The sequence below is a fragment of the Hippocampus bargibanti genome, linkage group LG10 (genome assembly GCF_051943395.1).
Source record: "Hippocampus bargibanti isolate YZ-2025 linkage group LG10, ASM5194339v1, whole genome shotgun sequence".
NCBI classification, from domain to species: Eukaryota; Metazoa; Chordata; class Actinopteri; order Syngnathiformes; family Syngnathidae; genus Hippocampus; species Hippocampus bargibanti.
Window position 1 is genome coordinate 2,060,304 of NC_142743.1, and position 19,697 is coordinate 2,080,000.

Below are 19,697 nucleotides of genomic sequence, written 5' to 3' on the forward strand. Positions count from 1 at the left end.
GAGCCAATCCGGTCTATTCTATCGATTCCCGGTATCGACACAAAGTTCAAATTCCGGGTTGTCAGTCAGTTGCAGGTTTCAAATAAATCGGTTAGTTTACTTTTAAAATTTGGTCAAGGTGAGCATTTTGATTGATAGCGTTATTCCGTGTCATATGTTTTATTTTAGTCTGAACAAACTAATACGAAAGATGCAGAAAATAAATAACACAAATGCGATATATATTTTTTTCGATTCTACCAGAGAAGAAATAATGCGGCCCGCTGGCGACGTGCAGAGCTGTCTTCGTAAATTGGAAACTCTTTTACGAATCGTAAAGTACCCTGGAGCCGTCGACTACAATGGGTAAGATATTAAGTCATAATCTTGTTTTGGGAGCAACGTTGCCATCAAAAGGCAATGCATGCACCATATTGGCATTAAATGATTTGCAAATGTCTGAAGAAATTTACTCTCTAGCAATTCCTGTCGTTTTATTTCTGTATTTAATGGGAGTCTCGGATGTTCAAAAAGGAAATCTTGCACGTTTGCGTTAGGTTTACGTGTAATTGCAAAAACATAGTCGGACAATGTTTTTTTTTCATCCCTTTGAATTTTATTTTCTTGGGGTTGCGAATTGCATCCGCCAAAATGATATCTCCAAATTCTTGTTGTGGTGAGAAGTAAATCCGTCGTTGCCACTCCTTAAGCGCGCAGAAATGTAGCGCTTGTGTTTTTTTTGTGTGTGAAGAGGTCGGTGATGTTGGACAGTCTGCAGCATGATGGAGACATGGATTGAAAAGAAAAGACAGTGCAGAGTGCTGATGATGTGTAACTGGGAGTCAGGGTTTGGAATTGAGGATTACAGGAATCTGACAATAGTTACAGTCAGCAAGATCTAATTCAGAAGAGTAGTACAATTTTCCATTGAAATGTTTCTTAAGGAGTAATGGGCTCTCATAATCGCACATAAAATCTGAAGTGTTAAATTAATAAGAATAAGAAATAATATACATTAATTGTCCCACAAGGGGGAAATTTGAATGCATATGTTGTCTACGGTAAGGTACAGTATAATGTAAATGTCACGTGATATTATTGCTTCGTGGTCATTCTTTGTCATAACTTGAACTTCTCTCTCACATCAGCCTTTCTGTTGGAGACCCCTCAGCTTTTCTGCCAATATTGAGCTTCATTCTCACCACATTCTCTCCACCTTTTGCTGAACAACTAATGGCAACTGGACTGGAGCTGACAGGAAAAACTGACCTGAGATTCATTGACACACTCTATAAGGTACCTCATTCAGCAGCATACTTTCTCAAGTCGAGAATATTATTTGATGTACAAACTTGATTTGAACTATTAATGATTTACTGCCCTATACGTGGGTATTACATTGGGAGACCTTTAGTAAAATAACATTTAGACAATTGAGTATCATCTTTTTCTCGTTCTTTGCGTTACAGGCATTTTGATTTGGGACTTGGTATTGGTAGATCACCAAAATGGAGTGACTTGGACACAGACTTGGTTGCAAAAAAAAAAAAAAAGACTGGTACCAAACACCTTCATTTCTGTTTCTTTTTCTGTGAAAATTCTGTGACATCCAGGGCTTGATTACCTCTTAGGTAAAATAAATCGGCATTTTTGCTCAGTGGGACATGACAGTGTAGCAGCATAGCAGTGGAAGCGCAGATACAATAAGAACAGCAGAGATTGTTGAACTGACTGCTGGAGAACACCACACGGCAGTGGGGTAATTCGCGAGTCAGAGCAATCAAGGCATTTCTTTTTACCAAATCAGATCTCAACCACTCATGGGCAACAGGCAATTCTGCACTTTCCCACCTGGTGCCTCAGAATGGATCAAAATTGCTTTAACGCAGAGTAAATGATTCTCATGTCAGTGTCAAATATGGGTGGATATTTTATCGTCTCGTCATCAAATAACATTAGATTTTAATCGTTTAGTACAATGAATCCACTATTTTGAATAATATTCTTAAGATTTGAATCTCCAAGTGTACATTTCGACTGTGACTTTTTCGGAGTAAAATGTAGTCTAAGATATTTCATGCAAAAGCCCTGTTCCCAATTTTTGTTTTCCAAAAGTCATGTATTTTCACCTTGACAATTTTTTATCAAGGTTCTGCGGGATATCTTCCATTACAAGCCAATCATCTCCAAGCAACAGTTCCTTCAGAGGGGCTTTGTGCAAAGAAAGATCTCTACCCTTTGTGACATCATTGACTTAGTTCTGCAGAGACACAAGGAACTGAAGAAGGTACAGGATACATTCAAATGTGTTGTCTTGTCAAACTGTATTGTTTGCGGTGTTGCATATGCATCATTAAAATTAGGTACCCAAAAGGCCATAATGTATTTTAGGGCATGAAGGATCTTTGGAAAGCAAAAGCCTCTACCATGCCAGATAATTGATACAATTTACAATGCTTCATAACATCGATCCATCCTCCGGTCCACTTCACCATTGAATGTTCAGGGATGCGAATTTTCCACCCATCGGCGGATTTCCGACTTTTTCAGACCAAAATGACCATGTGTGACCAAAATGACCGCGTGTGCGTGGGAAGGGGGAGTCCATGTTAGAATCTAAGTGCTGGCATGACTATCATACTGTACTTGAGCTCCTCGTAGTGTAAATATTTGCGTTTTGCGACATAAACATTAAAACATTTTTGCGGCAGATGACTCGATTGTACAACCATTGTACACGATCGAATTAGTGGTAAATCGAATTTCACCCTTGCTGTGCTTTCCCTATCCGTTTTCTCAAGCCCCTTAGCATAGTAGTGTAATTTACAGTTAGCTGATGGTAATGGCGCATGAGACATAGGTACATAGCGCACACTACTCAAGCGACGCTGTGGGGACGACCCCTTGAAGGGAAATTCAGAAAGGAAAAGAACATTTATAAGCGGCTTTCAAAACTGTCAGACACGATAATACTTTTACTAGGACAAAAGAATAAAACAGTTCTTTATTCATTCATTCATCTTTATTCATTTGGGAGTGAATTGAACTATTAATAATGTTTCACTGAAGGCACTAAAGGGAATGTCAACAAAACAGTCAGATAGGTCAGTGAAACATTATTAATAGTTCAATTCACTCCCAAATGAATAAAGAACTGTTTTATTCTTTTGTCCTAGTAAAAGTATTAAAGTGTCTGAAAGTTTTGAAAGCCGCTTATAAATGTTCTTCTTTTCCTTTCTGAATTTCCCTTCAAGGGGTCGTCCCCACAGCGAATCAGTGTCCTCCATTTTCACAGGTTTGATTCGCATGCTTGTTTTGGACAAGCTTTTACGTCGGGTGAAAGCCGCTTATAAATAAAATGTATAATATCAATAATCATATCATCATAATACATATCATTTATAAGCGCCTTTCAAAACTCTAATCATCATAATAGTCATAATAATCATAATACAGTAAAGTCTCGTTATATCGATATTCTCGGGAGTCCGAAAAAAAAATTGATATTCATAGAAATAGTATCGTAATAAGCGGTACTATCGATATAATGAGACTTTACTGTAATAATATTTTCGTGACACAGTTTGTCTTTTAACAACAGTAAAGTATAACCTGTAGTGCAACATCTATAAACCATAATGGAGGGGAACCATTGCTCCATTCAGTACACACATCAAAATCATTCTGATGCTATTATGGTGAATTAAAATTTCGTGCAATCACAATATAGTAATACTCATTAATAACTTTAAATCAGTAGCATAATCAATCACTCAATGCTATTCACGTGTTAATTTCCATATTGAAAATATAATAAGAATAATAATAAATGTTATTTCTCTGCGCGTTTAAAAACTCTCAAGGACACTACACTCACGGGATGAGAATTTTTTTTTTTCTGCGGGTGAGCAGCGGCAGCCATTCGCGCCATCATTCACTCAACCCGGAAGTAACGCAAACTCACACCAGTAACGCAAGTACGTATATAGACAGACAATACAATAGATCCTAATTTATATAGCACTTTCACAACAGCTGCAGCTGTAACAAAGCACTTCACATAATAGTCAAGACAAAACAAAATAATAAACAGAAATAGAACATAAATAAACCCTGGCACTGGAGTGGACACATTTTTGCACATGTCTGGCAGTGAATGAGTTAACTACTTGGTTACGGTCTGTGTATAATCCTCGTTAATGTCCGGCCACGCTGAAAGTATCTCCGCACGAAGGGGTTCTTTTAATTTGCACATTTTGTCTTTTAGTATCTATTTTACTCGACTGAATTGAGCTTTTCTTGTGTGCTTTCTTAGCCCAGAATCCGAAATCCTGTGTCACACAAGAACATAAAAGGAGTGGATGATGCAAAGCTGACCAAGACAGATAATGTAAGTGAACAGGATAACTATTGTATGCTGCACACACACACGCACAAAATAGAACCAGATGGTTTGAAAGGGGAGTAAAAGAAGCAATTTTCATAAAACAAATAAATCCTTCATTAAAACGATATGGTGGGGTGAGGTTCAATTTGGATCGCTCATGAAATAGCCTGCTTAGGCAACATAGGATTAGTAGTACTGATGAGGTGATACCGGTGGAAATGGGGCAATCAGGCCAGTCGTTAGTCTGACAATAGGAGCAATCAGTGGAGCTGCAGGAAGTAGTCCTCTGCTCCCCCCAACCTGAGAGCAGGGACCTATCATAGCAGAGTCCGGCACGGCCATGTCTGGACAGTAGGGATATATATATATATATATATATATATATATATATATATATATATATATAGGGCCTAAACTACCTGTAAGACTTTAGTTTGCTGACAAATTTTCTTGGATAAGAAGCGAAACGTCCGACACTTTCAAAGAAGTACAGATGACGGCTGAAGAATGCCTTTTCATCGATGGACCACTCCTGTACGACTGAGAGCTTACACAGACAAAATCCGATAATAGTTGTACATTCACCGTATTTGTATTAAAACAAGTGTGCAAGTATGCCGATGTCCTTTAGCGCCTCACAGTGTCTGGTGCTGGAGATTATATATGTCAGTAAGTGTGGTTCAAGTGAGTACAGCGCTACAACTACAATGAATATAACGCTATGGTGTTCCACAGAGTTGTGCAAAATTGCAAAGAGGCACTATACAGTTAGATTTGGGTTACTGTTGAGAGAGTTCATGGCAAGAGGCTGTTTAAATGTCTGCTGGATTTGGTGCACATGGATCGGTAGCGCCTGCCTGTGGGGAGTAGCTGGAAAAGGTTGTCGGCAGGATTTTATGTGCCCTTGTCTTGGTTCTTGCAGTGGGAAGGGCAGTGCCAATGATGTTGTCTGCCGTCCTAACTGTCCGGTAAAGTCGTATTTTGTCTTTCTGTGGTGGGCCTGAACCAAATGTTGATGGAAGAACACAGGATTGATTCGATTACTGCCGTGTAGAACTGTCGGTGCGCCTCCTCTGGCAGGCCATGCTTCATGTCCTGGGTGTCTGTGATTCCCAGGAATTTGAAGGTCTCGACAGTTGACACGGGGCACGTTGTCAGGGGTCGGTGTGGTGATTGATGTTTCCTGACGTCCATGATTATCTCTACCGTATTGAGTGTGTACAGCTCTAGGTTGTGTCGGAAGCACCAGATCTCCAGCTGCTCCACTTGTCGTCGGTACGCAGATTCGTCGCCGTCTTTGAGACCAATGACGGTGGTGTTTCGTCTGCCAACTTTATGAATTTGACAGCTGTGTGTGTTGCGGTGCAATCGTTTGTGTCGGGGGAGAAGAGCAGTGGAGAGAGGACGCATCCCTGTGGGACTCCTGTGTGTGTTGACAATGATACTTTTCCCAGTCTTACCTGTTGTGTCTGTCCCGTTAGGAAGCTGAGGATCCACTGGTAGATTATTGGGGATGCACATTGACCAGAATTAAAAATATATACAGTACATTTCTATATAAAGTGCAAAATTATTTAATTTGACTTCAAATTGGTCTCAAATCTCAAAATAGGTTTTCCATTAAACAAGTCAACAGAGTAATGTCTTTCTCAAATGAAGCAACTTTACTTTTTACGACTGTCGCACGGCCAGAAGACCAGATAAATGACATTCAATTTCTTGAATCCGGAGAGATGTCACACTGCAAGTGTATCACTGACCAGAATATTGTTGCATTATTCCTTCAACATTCGGTCAGAGGTCCTTTAGGGAAATGGGACTAGTATCTATCAAAATTATGTCGAGAGAAATGTGATGTGCAAGTGAATTGGATATATTGTATGTTCAGAAAGACAAAAATAAATTGAAATAGAGAGAGAAGAATAAGTTATCTGTTCTCCAAAAACGTGACGGACTTGATTTGTTTAGTGACACCATGCTTGCTACTCAGCTACCGGCCTTGCAGCTAGCAAAAATAGCATGAATTAAAATACTCCATCTACTTTTTAAATTGAAGAAAAACTTGAATAGTTCGCTATTTTTCCACTCCCATATAAATAACATAATCTGGTCCACATATTTCCACCTATTTACTGTATGTTGTGAATGAGTACATGAAGGTAGCTGGTGTGAGGGAACAGGATGCACAAAACAGGTTTAGATAGAGGACACTGATATGCTCCTCTTTATTACCTACCTTGGCAATATTTCCCGTAAATTAGGTCTACATTTTCATTGCAGTTGACACCCAGCTTTACCTCTCCAGCAAACCCGACGCCTCTCTTCCACCTTCATCACTTTCACTCTGCCTCTCAGAAATTAAACAAGGGTTTAACCACAGCTTCCTCAAACTCAACAGCGAAGAAACTGAACTTCTCCTCGTTGGTACCAAATCATCCTGAGACAAAGCCAACAGTTTCTCCCTCACTATTGACAGTTCAACCGTGTCCCCCTTCCTTCAGGTCAAGAGCCTGGGTGTCATCCTCGATAGCTCATTATCTTTCCACTCCCATATAAATAACATAACCAGATCCAGTTACTTTCACCGACGCAATCGTCCATCTTTCACCCCATCACTCCACTGCTATCCTTGTCCACAGTCTCATCACCTCCCGCATTGATAATTGCAATTCACTACTCCTTGGTGTCCCTCACAAATGTCTTCACAAACTCATCGCCAGAACCCCCACCTATTACCACATCACCCTTGTCCTCCAACAAACCGCAATGTTGACAGAGAAAATGTGGACACCATAATACGCTATTGTCAGATTCACCAAGTAGACATTTATTCAAAAAGGAAAGACTTAGGCACTCCAGTGGTCTTTTTCATCTTGCAAGGAGAACTTTATCTCGCCAATAAAAGTTCTTTCGATCTTTTGACATCTCCCCTACCTATTTGGTTCACAGGCATCTGAGAACACACGGTGTACAGACGCTCCTCACCGTGCGAACGAGATACGTTTCGAGTGTTTGTTCCTCAGGTGAATTTGTTCGTAAGTTGCATCAGTGATATCTTTTGTATGGAATGTGTGTTTAAGTCATAAGTAAAATAATTTTACACCGACTGTAGCACGACGACATATATCATTGGGTCTTCAGTAAGCCATTACTAAAGCTGCTGGCACGTAATTACTGAATTACGTGCCAGCAGCCATTACTTTTGTTATGTATCGCGTCCTCCTGGAGTGTCAACTGGGAAGAGGGATTTCCTCCCCACCCACATAGTCAACGCAGCCAATCGTAAGCGAGCTCGGCCGGTAAAATGTGCAACATTATGTACCCGCAAAAAATGTTTGGATGTTCATAACCCGAATGTTCTTAAGTTGGGGAGCGTCTGTACATTCTTACTATTGTGTCATTACATCATCTCATTCATGTTGATTCACAATAAAGTCACTTGTCCATCAATCTTCCTTATCCAAGGTCTTTACTTCTCTTGATCATGTGAGCTTTGGCTCTGGTGTCAGCGTCCCTTATCCGTGGTTCACACATTGCTGACAAATTGCCCATTTGTGGTCACACCGGAAGTGACCCATTCCAAGTAACTCCATGTTGTATAGTCATGCGTAGCAGGCAGTCAATCATCACAACAAAAATATATTGAATATATGTTCTCATAGCACAGAAATATAATGAATACATATTGCTAAAGTAATGAATATAATTAATACATATTGTTCAAACAAAATGAATATAAATATTGTTCAAGCAAAATGAATATTATGAATACATATTATCAAAGCAAAAGAATAATAAATTCTAAAATAATTCTGACAGCTGTGCTGGTAAATCGTTTGTGGTCAACAGATGGCACTCTAGGGGTCTGCCTGCAGTTGCCCACATGTTGGTGTCATATTCGTCTCAGTTTAAAAGGACTCCCGGCACGACCATTCAGTGCCGAGTCACTGTTTGCTTCTGGCACGCTTCCCCTGTGTTTATCTCCACTGTAGCTCATGTTTTGCTCTTACTCTCGTTCATGTTCTCGCTCTTGTCCTCGATCATATACTCTCTCATGCCTGCTTTTATGGAGTCCACCTCCACCACCTTGCGCCAGTGACATCCGTTTTCTTTGTGACAGATAGGATTTCTATGCCATCCATGAAGAAGTGGAACCTGTAAAGCTCATTCTTGCCCAAGAGATGAGCTTTTCCATCTTGCACCGTGTACTGGTGTAGTTGTGAGAGTGAAATTATCCATAAAGGACCTCGTGGGACAAGATTATATATGTCAGTAAGTGTGGTTCAAGTGAGTACAGCGCTACAACTACAATGAATATAACGCTATGGTGTTCCACAGAGTTGTGCAAAATTGCAAAGAGGCACTATACAGTTAGATTTGGGTTACTGTTGAGAGAGTTCATGGCAAGAGGCTGTTTAAATGTCTGCTGGATTTGGTGCACATGGATCGGTAGCGCCTGCCTGTGGGGAGTAGCTGGAAAAGGTTGTCGGCAGGATTTTATGTGCCCTTGTCTTGGTTCTTGCAGTGGGAAGGGCAGTGCCAATGATGTTGTCTGCCGTCCTAACTGTCCGGTAAAGTCGTATTTTGTCTTTCTGTGGTGGGCCTGAACCAAATGTTGATGGAAGAACACAGGATTGATTCGATTACTGCCGTGTAGAACTGTCGGTGCGCCTCCTCTGGCAGGCCATGCTTCATGTCCTGGGTGTCTGTGATTCCCAGGAATTTGAAGGTCTCGACAGTTGACACGGGGCACGTTGTCAGGGGTCGGTGTGGTGATTGATGTTTCCTGACGTCCATGATTATCTCTACCGTATTGAGTGTGTACAGCTCTAGGTTGTGTCGGAAGCACCAGATCTCCAGCTGCTCCACTTGTCGTCGGTACGCAGATTCGTCGCCGTCTTTGAGACCAATGACGGTGGTGTTTCGTCTGCCAACTTTATGAATTTGACAGCTGTGTGTGTTGCGGTGCAATCGTTTGTGTCGGGGGAGAAGAGCAGTGGAGAGAGGACGCATCCCTGTGGGACTCCTGTGTGTGTTGACAATGATACTTTTCCCAGTCTTACCTGTTGTGTCTGTCCCGTTAGGAAGCTGAGGATCCACTGGTAGATTATTGGGGATGCACATTGACCAGAATTAAAAATATATACAGTACATTTCTATATAAAGTGCAAAATTATTTAATTTGACTTCAAATTGGTCTCAAATCTCAAAATAGGTTTTCCATTAAACAAGTCAACAGAGTAATGTCTTTCTCAAATGAAGCAACTTTACTTTTTACGACTGTCGCACGGCCAGAAGACCAGATAAATGACATTCAATTTCTTGAATCCGGAGAGATGTCACACTGCAAGTGTATCACTGACCAGAATATTGTTGCATTATTCCTTCAACATTCGGTCAGAGGTCCTTTAGGGAAATGGGACTAGTATCTATCAAAATTATGTCGAGAGAAATGTGATGTGCAAGTGAATTGGATATATTGTATGTTCAGAAAGACAAAAATAAATTGAAATAGAGAGAGAAGAATAAGTTATCTGTTCTCCAAAAACGTGACGGACTTGATTTGTTTAGTGACACCATGCTTGCTACTCAGCTACCGGCCTTGCAGCTAGCAAAAATAGCATGAATTAAAATACTCCATCTACTTTTTAAATTGAAGAAAAACTTGAATAGTTCGCTATTTTTCCACTCCCATATAAATAACATAATCTGGTCCACATATTTCCACCTATTTACTGTATGTTGTGAATGAGTACATGAAGGTAGCTGGTGTGAGGGAACAGGATGCACAAAACAGGTTTAGATAGAGGACACTGATATGCTCCTCTTTATTACCTACCTTGGCAATATTTCCCGTAAATTAGGTCTACATTTTCATTGCAGTTGACACCCAGCTTTACCTCTCCAGCAAACCCGACGCCTCTCTTCCACCTTCATCACTTTCACTCTGCCTCTCAGAAATTAAACAAGGGTTTAACCACAGCTTCCTCAAACTCAACAGCGAAGAAACTGAACTTCTCCTCGTTGGTACCAAATCATCCTGAGACAAAGCCAACAGTTTCTCCCTCACTATTGACAGTTCAACCGTGTCCCCCTTCCTTCAGGTCAAGAGCCTGGGTGTCATCCTCGATAGCTCATTATCTTTCCACTCCCATATAAATAACATAACCAGATCCAGTTACTTTCACCGACGCAATCGTCCATCTTTCACCCCATCACTCCACTGCTATCCTTGTCCACAGTCTCATCACCTCCCGCATTGATAATTGCAATTCACTACTCCTTGGTGTCCCTCACAAATGTCTTCACAAACTCATCGCCAGAACCCCCACCTATTACCACATCACCCTTGTCCTCCAACAAACCGCAATGTTGACAGAGAAAATGTGGACACCATAATACGCTATTGTCAGATTCACCAAGTAGACATTTATTCAAAAAGGAAAGACTTAGGCACTCCAGTGGTCTTTTTCATCTTGCAAGGAGAACTTTATCTCGCCAATAAAAGTTCTTTCGATCTTTTGACATCTCCCCTACCTATTTGGTTCACAGGCATCTGAGAACACACGGTGTACAGACGCTCCTCACCGTGCGAACGAGATACGTTTCGAGTGTTTGTTCCTCAGGTGAATTTGTTCGTAAGTTGCATCAGTGATATCTTTTGTATGGAATGTGTGTTTAAGTCATAAGTAAAATAATTTTACACCGACTGTAGCACGACGACATATATCATTGGGTCTTCAGTAAGCCATTACTAAAGCTGCTGGCACGTAATTACTGAATTACGTGCCAGCAGCCATTACTTTTGTTATGTATCGCGTCCTCCTGGAGTGTCAACTGGGAAGAGGGATTTCCTCCCCACCCACATAGTCAACGCAGCCAATCGTAAGCGAGCTCGGCCGGTAAAATGTGCAACATTATGTACCCGCAAAAAATGTTTGGATGTTCATAACCCGAATGTTCTTAAGTTGGGGAGCGTCTGTACATTCTTACTATTGTGTCATTACATCATCTCATTCATGTTGATTCACAATAAAGTCACTTGTCCATCAATCTTCCTTATCCAAGGTCTTTACTTCTCTTGATCATGTGAGCTTTGGCTCTGGTGTCAGCGTCCCTTATCCGTGGTTCACACATTGCTGACAAATTGCCCATTTGTGGTCACACCGGAAGTGACCCATTCCAAGTAACTCCATGTTGTATAGTCATGCGTAGCAGGCAGTCAATCATCACAACAAAAATATATTGAATATATGTTCTCATAGCACAGAAATATAATGAATACATATTGCTAAAGTAATGAATATAATTAATACATATTGTTCAAACAAAATGAATATAAATATTGTTCAAGCAAAATGAATATTATGAATACATATTATCAAAGCAAAAGAATAATAAATTCTAAAATAATTCTGACAGCTGTGCTGGTAAATCGTTTGTGGTCAACAGATGGCACTCTAGGGGTCTGCCTGCAGTTGCCCACATGTTGGTGTCATATTCGTCTCAGTTTAAAAGGACTCCCGGCACGACCATTCAGTGCCGAGTCACTGTTTGCTTCTGGCACGCTTCCCCTGTGTTTATCTCCACTGTAGCTCATGTTTTGCTCTTACTCTCGTTCATGTTCTCGCTCTTGTCCTCGATCATATACTCTCTCATGCCTGCTTTTATGGAGTCCACCTCCACCACCTTGCGCCAGTGACATCCGTTTTCTTTGTGACAGATAGGATTTCTATGCCATCCATGAAGAAGTGGAACCTGTAAAGCTCATTCTTGCCCAAGAGATGAGCTTTTCCATCTTGCACCGTGTACTGGTGTAGTTGTGAGAGTGAAATTATCCATAAAGGACCTCGTGGGACAGGGAGCCGATTCACTCCCTTTCATATACGGTACTAATGTCTCAACATCTTGTTTGTTTCAGGTTTGTGACTGGGACTTTGTTGTGAATCATGTGCAAGACGACGACACATTACCGTGTCATAATGGAATGCAAGCTTTGCATAATGAAGTATACTCATCTAATTCTCTTGAAAATGGGAACACTAACCTGACAGAAAAAAAGCAGGAGGAGGACATTCGACATGTAAGAAATTTCTTCAGCTCACGTTCATTCTGCAAATGCCAGTTCAGAATTCAAGCTAGAAGTAATTTGTCTGACTTTCTAATCTGACAACTTTGAAATCATTGCTCATATGACAATTTTTATGTTTGTTGTTTCTTTTTGTGAAGATTACAATCATTTAAAATGGAATTTATGGCTTGTGATTACCTTTATCACTGAATTTGTTGTACAGCGCTGTCAATGCACTACAATACTGCAACATGCTTATTGTTCTCAATATTTCTTTTTGTAAGCTATATTTTTCATTTGATGAGTACAACATGAATCACCGAAAGTTGATCACATTTTTTAACTAACACATTCAACATGAAGTTCATTTCTTAAAACCAATTTATTTAACTCTTTTATTATATGTCTGTGTCTCTCAGCTCTCAGTCGTACAGGAGTGGTCCATCGATGAAAAGGTTTCTTCAGCCATCATCTGTACTTCTTTGAAGGTGTCGGATGTTTCGCTTCATATCCAAAAGGCTTCGTCAGCGAACTAAAATTTGCTGGTAGCTCTGGCCCTATATATTGATTGTAAAGAGCAATACATTGGGGAGACTAAACAAATTCTCAAAAAAAGACTCAACATCTCAGGGATAATACGAGTGGAAGTCAATCTGCAGTACATATGCACTTAACAGCTAGCAACCACTCATTTGACGACAATGAAGTAAAAATCTTAGCGAAAGAAAATGGATAGTTTGAAAGGGGAATAAAATAAGCTATTTTTATAAAACAGCAAAACCCTTCACTAGATCACCATGGTGGTGTGAGGTTTAATTCGTCCTTACAAGACACTGCTGAGAGCTTTACCATGCAGGCTTACTTATGCTGATGAGGTGATACCATAGCAAATGGGACAATCAGGCCAGTCGTAAACCATGATCAGTCAGGACAATAGAAGCAATCAGAGTAGCCTCAGAAAATAGTCCTCTGCTCCCCCCAACTTTAGAGCAGGGACCTATCATAGCAGAGGTCTGGCACCGCCACCTCTGGACAGGAGGCATACATATACATAGGGCCAGAGCTACCAGCAAATTTTAGTTTGCTGACAAAGCCTCTTGAATAAGAAGCGAAACATCCGACACCTTCAAAGAAGTACAGATGATGGCTGAAGAAACCTTTTCAGCTATGTTTAATTTTTTTATTATATTGCATCTTGACATCACTGTCAAAAGGACACATGTTTTAATTAACTGCTGCAGTCGATCAATCAATAAATATCATTCAATATAGTCCGAACTCATGAACAATATCAATACGTCTTTCAGTCTTCCAACGTCGAGCAAAAGCTTTCTGTAATGGAAGCTCAAATCGACAGTCTTCTTTGCTGCCTTCAAAGGCTTGATGCCCTGGAAGACCGTTTGCAGGATCTTGCAAGCAGGACGAACACCGAAAAGGTAAGGGGCCGCTTTTTTTGCCACGTCGGCCTATCGTTTATTCATCACCACCATTTGTTGTGCTCTTGTTCCATTTCCATGCGAAGGCACTTCACATCGAAAGTATTCGAGTCGAAGTTGCTCCGCAGTGTCATTTATTTTTTGGGGGGTGTATCACGATCAAGACCAAGAACAGTTGAGCTAAGATGCGCACCCAACATTCCCGTTCCCTTATCATTGTCCTGTTTGTAAATGTGCTTCCAGGGCGCCCTGATTCACTCCACCGTTCAGAAAGTCATTGCAGCGTTGAAATGTGCGCAAACCCTTCATTAACAAGATTTTAACAGAAAAGCAATTGTTCCTATATCCAAATCTCATGCCAAAATCACCGTTTATTATCCAATTGTAGTGTTTAAAAAATATACGTACAGTAAAGTCTCGTTATATCGATATGGGATATATCGATAGTCCCGGTTATATCGATACTATTTCTATGCACGCACGGAGAAAATTACATGCAAACAGGGTCGGATATATCGATAGTCTTGGTTATATCGATATTTTTTCGGACTCCCTTGAATATCGATATAACGAGACTTTACTGTATATACTTGTGTCGAATCGTAATTATCGATCCGTATCGTATCTGTGTTATTGCGCTTTTTGGTGCCGCGTATCCCCGTTGCAGCATAACAAAGCGGCATGCACAACCTGCTATATGTTTCACATTCATTAGAGAGAGCAACTACTCTTCTTCTACTTCCATTCCTTTCTTCTGCATTCTTTTGACCGTGAGTAAATACTTTTAGCATGCTTGACAGATGGCCAGCAATGGAAATGCATTGATACTACTTAGGCTAGGAGTTCGGGTTTCCAAAATTAATTAATTACATTTGATTCACAGGGACTTAATTTGACTGGATTTTCGATTCGCAATTTACTTTTATTTTCAATTCAATTAACGAACAATTTCAGGCCGTTACCCTTTATAAATCTGCTAAAATATTGCATTTAACCAAATCATTTTGTCATTTTGTGCCATCATCTCACATTAAATCAGATCTGGTTTGTTGTTTCAGAAGGAAGAAGAATTGATCACAATATCAAAACAGAGCTGGGACAATCTAAATGGGAGAATCCTCTTACTGGAAACCAAATTGGAACTTTGCGACACAAAGGTAGGATGATCACCTCTAAACATATTCACAGAGATGCTCTTCTTTACTCTGCCCGACCTATTGTGTTCGGTTCATACACTGATTTACCAATGCAGAGGTTGCAGGGAGAAGAATTTTCCCCCCATCGGCGGATTTCCGATTTTTCAGACCAAAATGACCTCATGTTGATTCACAATAAAGTCACTTGTCCATCAATCTTCCTTATCCAAGGTCTTTACTTCTCTTGATCATGTGAGCTTTGGCTCTGGTGTCAGCGTCCCTTATCCGTGGTTCACACATTGCTGACAAATTGCCCATTTGTGGTCACACCGGAAGTGACCCATTCCAAGTAACTCCATGTTGTATAGTCATGCGTAGCAGGCAGTCAATCATCACAACAAAAATATATTGAATATATGTTCTCATAGCACAGAAATATAATGAATACATATTGCTAAAGTAATGAATATAATTAATACATATTGTTCAAACAAAATGAATATAAATATTGTTCAAGCAAAATGAATATTATGAATACATATTATCAAAGCAAAAGAATAATAAATTCTAAAATAATTCTGACAGCTGTGCTGGTAAATCGTTTGTGGTCAACAGATGGCACTCTAGGGGTCTGCCTGCAGTTGCCCACATGTTGGTGTCATATTCGTCTCAGTTTAAAAGGACTCCCGGCACGACCATTCAGTGCCGAGTCACTGTTTGCTTCTGGCACGCTTCCCCTGTGTTTATCTCCACTGTAGCTCATGTTTTGCTCTTACTCTCGTTCATGTTCTCGCTCTTGTCCTCGATCATATACTCTCTCATGCCTGCTTTTATGGAGTCCACCTCCACCACCTTGCGCCAGTGACATCCGTTTTCTTTGTGACAGATAGGATTTCTATGCCATCCATGAAGAAGTGGAACCTGTAAAGCTCATTCTTGCCCAAGAGATGAGCTTTTCCATCTTGCACCGTGTACTGGTGTAGTTGTGAGAGTGAAATTATCCATAAAGGACCTCGTGGGACAGGGAGCCGATTCACTCCCTTTCATATACGGTACTAATGTCTCAACATCTTGTTTGTTTCAGGTTTGTGACTGGGACTTTGTTGTGAATCATGTGCAAGACGACGACACATTACCGTGTCATAATGGAATGCAAGCTTTGCATAATGAAGTATACTCATCTAATTCTCTTGAAAATGGGAACACTAACCTGACAGAAAAAAAGCAGGAGGAGGACATTCGACATGTAAGAAATTTCTTCAGCTCACGTTCATTCTGCAAATGCCAGTTCAGAATTCAAGCTAGAAGTAATTTGTCTGACTTTCTAATCTGACAACTTTGAAATCATTGCTCATATGACAATTTTTATGTTTGTTGTTTCTTTTTGTGAAGATTACAATCATTTAAAATGGAATTTATGGCTTGTGATTACCTTTATCACTGAATTTGTTGTACAGCGCTGTCAATGCACTACAATACTGCAACATGCTTATTGTTCTCAATATTTCTTTTTGTAAGCTATATTTTTCATTTGATGAGTACAACATGAATCACCGAAAGTTGATCACATTTTTTAACTAACACATTCAACATGAAGTTCATTTCTTAAAACCAATTTATTTAACTCTTTTATTATATGTCTGTGTCTCTCAGCTCTCAGTCGTACAGGAGTGGTCCATCGATGAAAAGGTTTCTTCAGCCATCATCTGTACTTCTTTGAAGGTGTCGGATGTTTCGCTTCATATCCAAAAGGCTTTGTCAGCGAACTAAAATTTGCTGGTAGCTCTGGCCCTATATATTGATTGTAAAGAGCAATACTTTGGGGAGACTAAACAAATTCTCAAAAAAAGATTCAACATCTCAGGGATAATACGAGTGGAAGTCAATCTGCAGTACATATGCACTTAACAGCTAGCAACCACTCATTTGACGACAATGAAGTAAAAATCTTAGCGAAAGAAAATGGATAGTTTGAAAGGGGAATAAAATAAGCTATTTTTATAAAACAGCAAAACCCTTCACTAAATCACCATGGTGGTGTGAGGTTTAATTTGGATCGTCCTTACAACACACTGCTGAGAGCTTTACCATGCAGGCTTACTTATGCTGATGAGGTGATACCATAGCAAATGGGACCATCAGGCCAGTCGTAAACCATGATCAGTCAGGACAATAGAAGCAATCAGAGTAGCCTCAGAAAATAGTCCTCTGCTCCCCCCAACTTTAGAGCAGGGACCTATCATAGCAGAGGTCTGGCACCGCCACCTCTGGACAGGAGGCATATATATACATAGGGCCAGAGCTACCAGCAAATTTTAGTTTGCTGACAAAGCCTCTTGGATAAGAAGCGAAACATCCGACACCTTCGAAGAAGTACAGATGATGGCTGAAGAAACCTTTTCAGCTATGTTTAATTTTTTTATTATATTGCATCTTGACATCACTGTCAAAAGGACACATGTTTTAATTAACTGCTGCAGTCGATCAATCAATAAATATCATTCAATATAGTCCGAACTCATGAACAATATCAATACGTCTTTCAGTCTTCCAACGTCGAGCAAAAGCTTTCTGTAATGGAAGCTCAAATCGACAGTCTTCTTTGCAGCCTTCAAAGGCTTGATGCCCTGGAAGACCGTTTGCAGGATCTTGCAAGCAGGACGAACACCGAAAAGGTAAGGGGCCGCTTTTTTGCCACGTCGGCCTATCGTTTATTCATCACCACCATTTGTTGTGCTCTTGTTCCATTTCCATGCGAAGGCACTTACTTAGAGTGCAAAAAGTATTTGAGTCGAAGTTGCTCCGCAGTGTCATTTATTTTTTGGGGGGTGTATCACGATCAAGACCAAGAACAGTTGAGCTAAGATGCGCACCCAACATTCCCGTTCCCTTAGCATTGTCCTGTTTGTAAATGTGCTTCCAGGGCGCCCTGATTCACTCCACCGTTCAGAAAGTCATTGCAGCGTTGAAATGTGCGCAAACCCTTCATTAACAAGATTTTAACAGAAAAGCAATTGTTCCTATATCCAAATCTCATGCCAAAATCACCGTTTATTATCCAATTGTAGTGTTTAAAAAATATACGTACAGTAAAGTCTCGTTATATCGATATGGGATATATCGATAGTCCCGGTTATATCGATACTATTTCTATGCACGCACGGAGAAAATTACATGCAAACAGGGTCGGATATATCGATAGTCTCGGTTATATCGATATTTTTTCGGACTGCGTTGAATATCGATATAACGAGACTTTACTGTATATACTTGTGTCGAATCGTAATTATCGATCCGTATCGTATCTGTGTTATTGCGCTTTTTGGTGCCGCGTATCCCTGTTGCAGCATAACAAAGCGGCATGCACAACCTGCTATATGTTTCACATTCATTAGAGAGAGCAACTACTCTTCTTCTACTTCCATTCCTTTCTTCTGCATTCTTTTGACCGTGAGTAAATACTTTTAGCATGCTTGACAGATGGCCAGCAATGGAAATGCATTGCTACTACTTAGGCTAGGCATTCGGGTTTCCAAAATTAATTAATTACATTTGATTCACAGGGACTTAATTTGACTGGATTTTCGATTCGCAATTTACTTTTATTTTCAATTCAATTAACGAACAATTTCAGGCCGTTACCCTTTATAAATCTGCTAAAATATTGCATTTAACCAAATCATTTTGTCATTTTGTGCCATCATCTCACATTAAATCAGATCTGGTTTGTTGTTTCAGAAGGAAGAAGAATTGATCACAATATCAAAACAGAGCTGGGACAATCTAAATGGGAGAATCCTCTTACTGGAAACCAAATTGGAACTTTGCGACACAAAGGTAGGATGATCACCTCTAAACATATTCACAGAGATGCTCTTCTTTACTCTGCCCGACCTATTGGTTCGGTTCATACACTGATTTACCAATGCAGAGGTTGCAGGGAGAAGAATTTTCCCCCCATCGGCGGATTTCCGACTTTTCAGACCAAAATGACCGTTCTCGAGAAAAGCGCAAATCCGTTGATAAAATTTCAAGGGGGTGGGGGTTTGAGCAGTGTTCCAATTGCCCTCCTTCCGCGGAGTCTCTGTTGGCGTGTGTGTGGGAGTAGGGACTCCACGTTAGAATCGAAGTCAGGGGTCGGGAACCTATGGCTTGCGAGCCATATATGGCTCTCTGATGATGGCATCTCGCTCGCAGATAAAACTAAAGATGTATTCTTGCTTTTTTTTGCTGTTCATTTCCTGTTTTGGCTTGTGTTGGCGCAAAGCGCAATTTTGATTGGATGATGTCGAAACAGGTAAACGCCCCCTTTTGAATAAGTGGCATGTTGAATGGATCGAATGATTTGCCTTTGTGGAGAGAACAGGTTCTAATTTGCAATGAAACAGTAACATCGATGAAACAGTCGAATGTCAGTGGCACTATGACAAGCCTCATGCTAACGTTAGCATCAATATATTTCTGCGAGAGGCAGCAGAAAGCAAGCGTGCAAGCTAATGAGCAGTGTGCAGGCTAGCTAGCAGTAACCGTGTGTATGTGCCCGGCAAGTTGACTTTTATCCCGATAGTTTGGCTGGATTTTTACCAATCATGAGGAACAGAAAACCATTCATATTAATGGTGAGTATTATCACAGTTTGTTTAAATAATGATGCTCGTCCTCTTTGGCAAGAGATGACCATCTTCACT

At 40.4% G+C, this 19,697-nt stretch overlaps 1 protein-coding gene across 2 annotated transcripts in view; it reads left to right on the plus strand.

Moving 5' to 3' along the window:
- The first annotated feature begins 31 nt into the window (after positions 1–31).
- cep44 (centrosomal protein 44) overlaps positions 32–19,697 on the plus strand; it is a 21,380-nt gene continuing 1,714 nt past the window's right edge. The window contains exons 1-8 of one of the 2 annotated variants that reach the window (XM_089005360.1): positions 32–118; positions 244–345; positions 1,128–1,275; positions 2,129–2,266; positions 4,295–4,369; positions 12,288–12,449; positions 17,556–17,684; positions 18,748–18,846. In XM_089005360.1, the coding sequence (XP_088861486.1) occupies positions 254–345; positions 1,128–1,275; positions 2,129–2,266; positions 4,295–4,369; positions 12,288–12,449; positions 17,556–17,684; positions 18,748–18,846 (843 nt within the window). In that variant the 5' untranslated portion in view covers positions 32–118; positions 244–253. Of the gene's footprint in view, positions 119–243; positions 346–1,127; positions 1,276–2,128; positions 2,267–4,294; positions 4,370–12,287; positions 12,450–13,744; positions 13,874–14,931; positions 15,056–17,555; positions 17,685–18,747; positions 18,847–19,697 lie in introns of those variants that run through there. The other variant, XM_089005359.1, reaches the window with a different exon arrangement.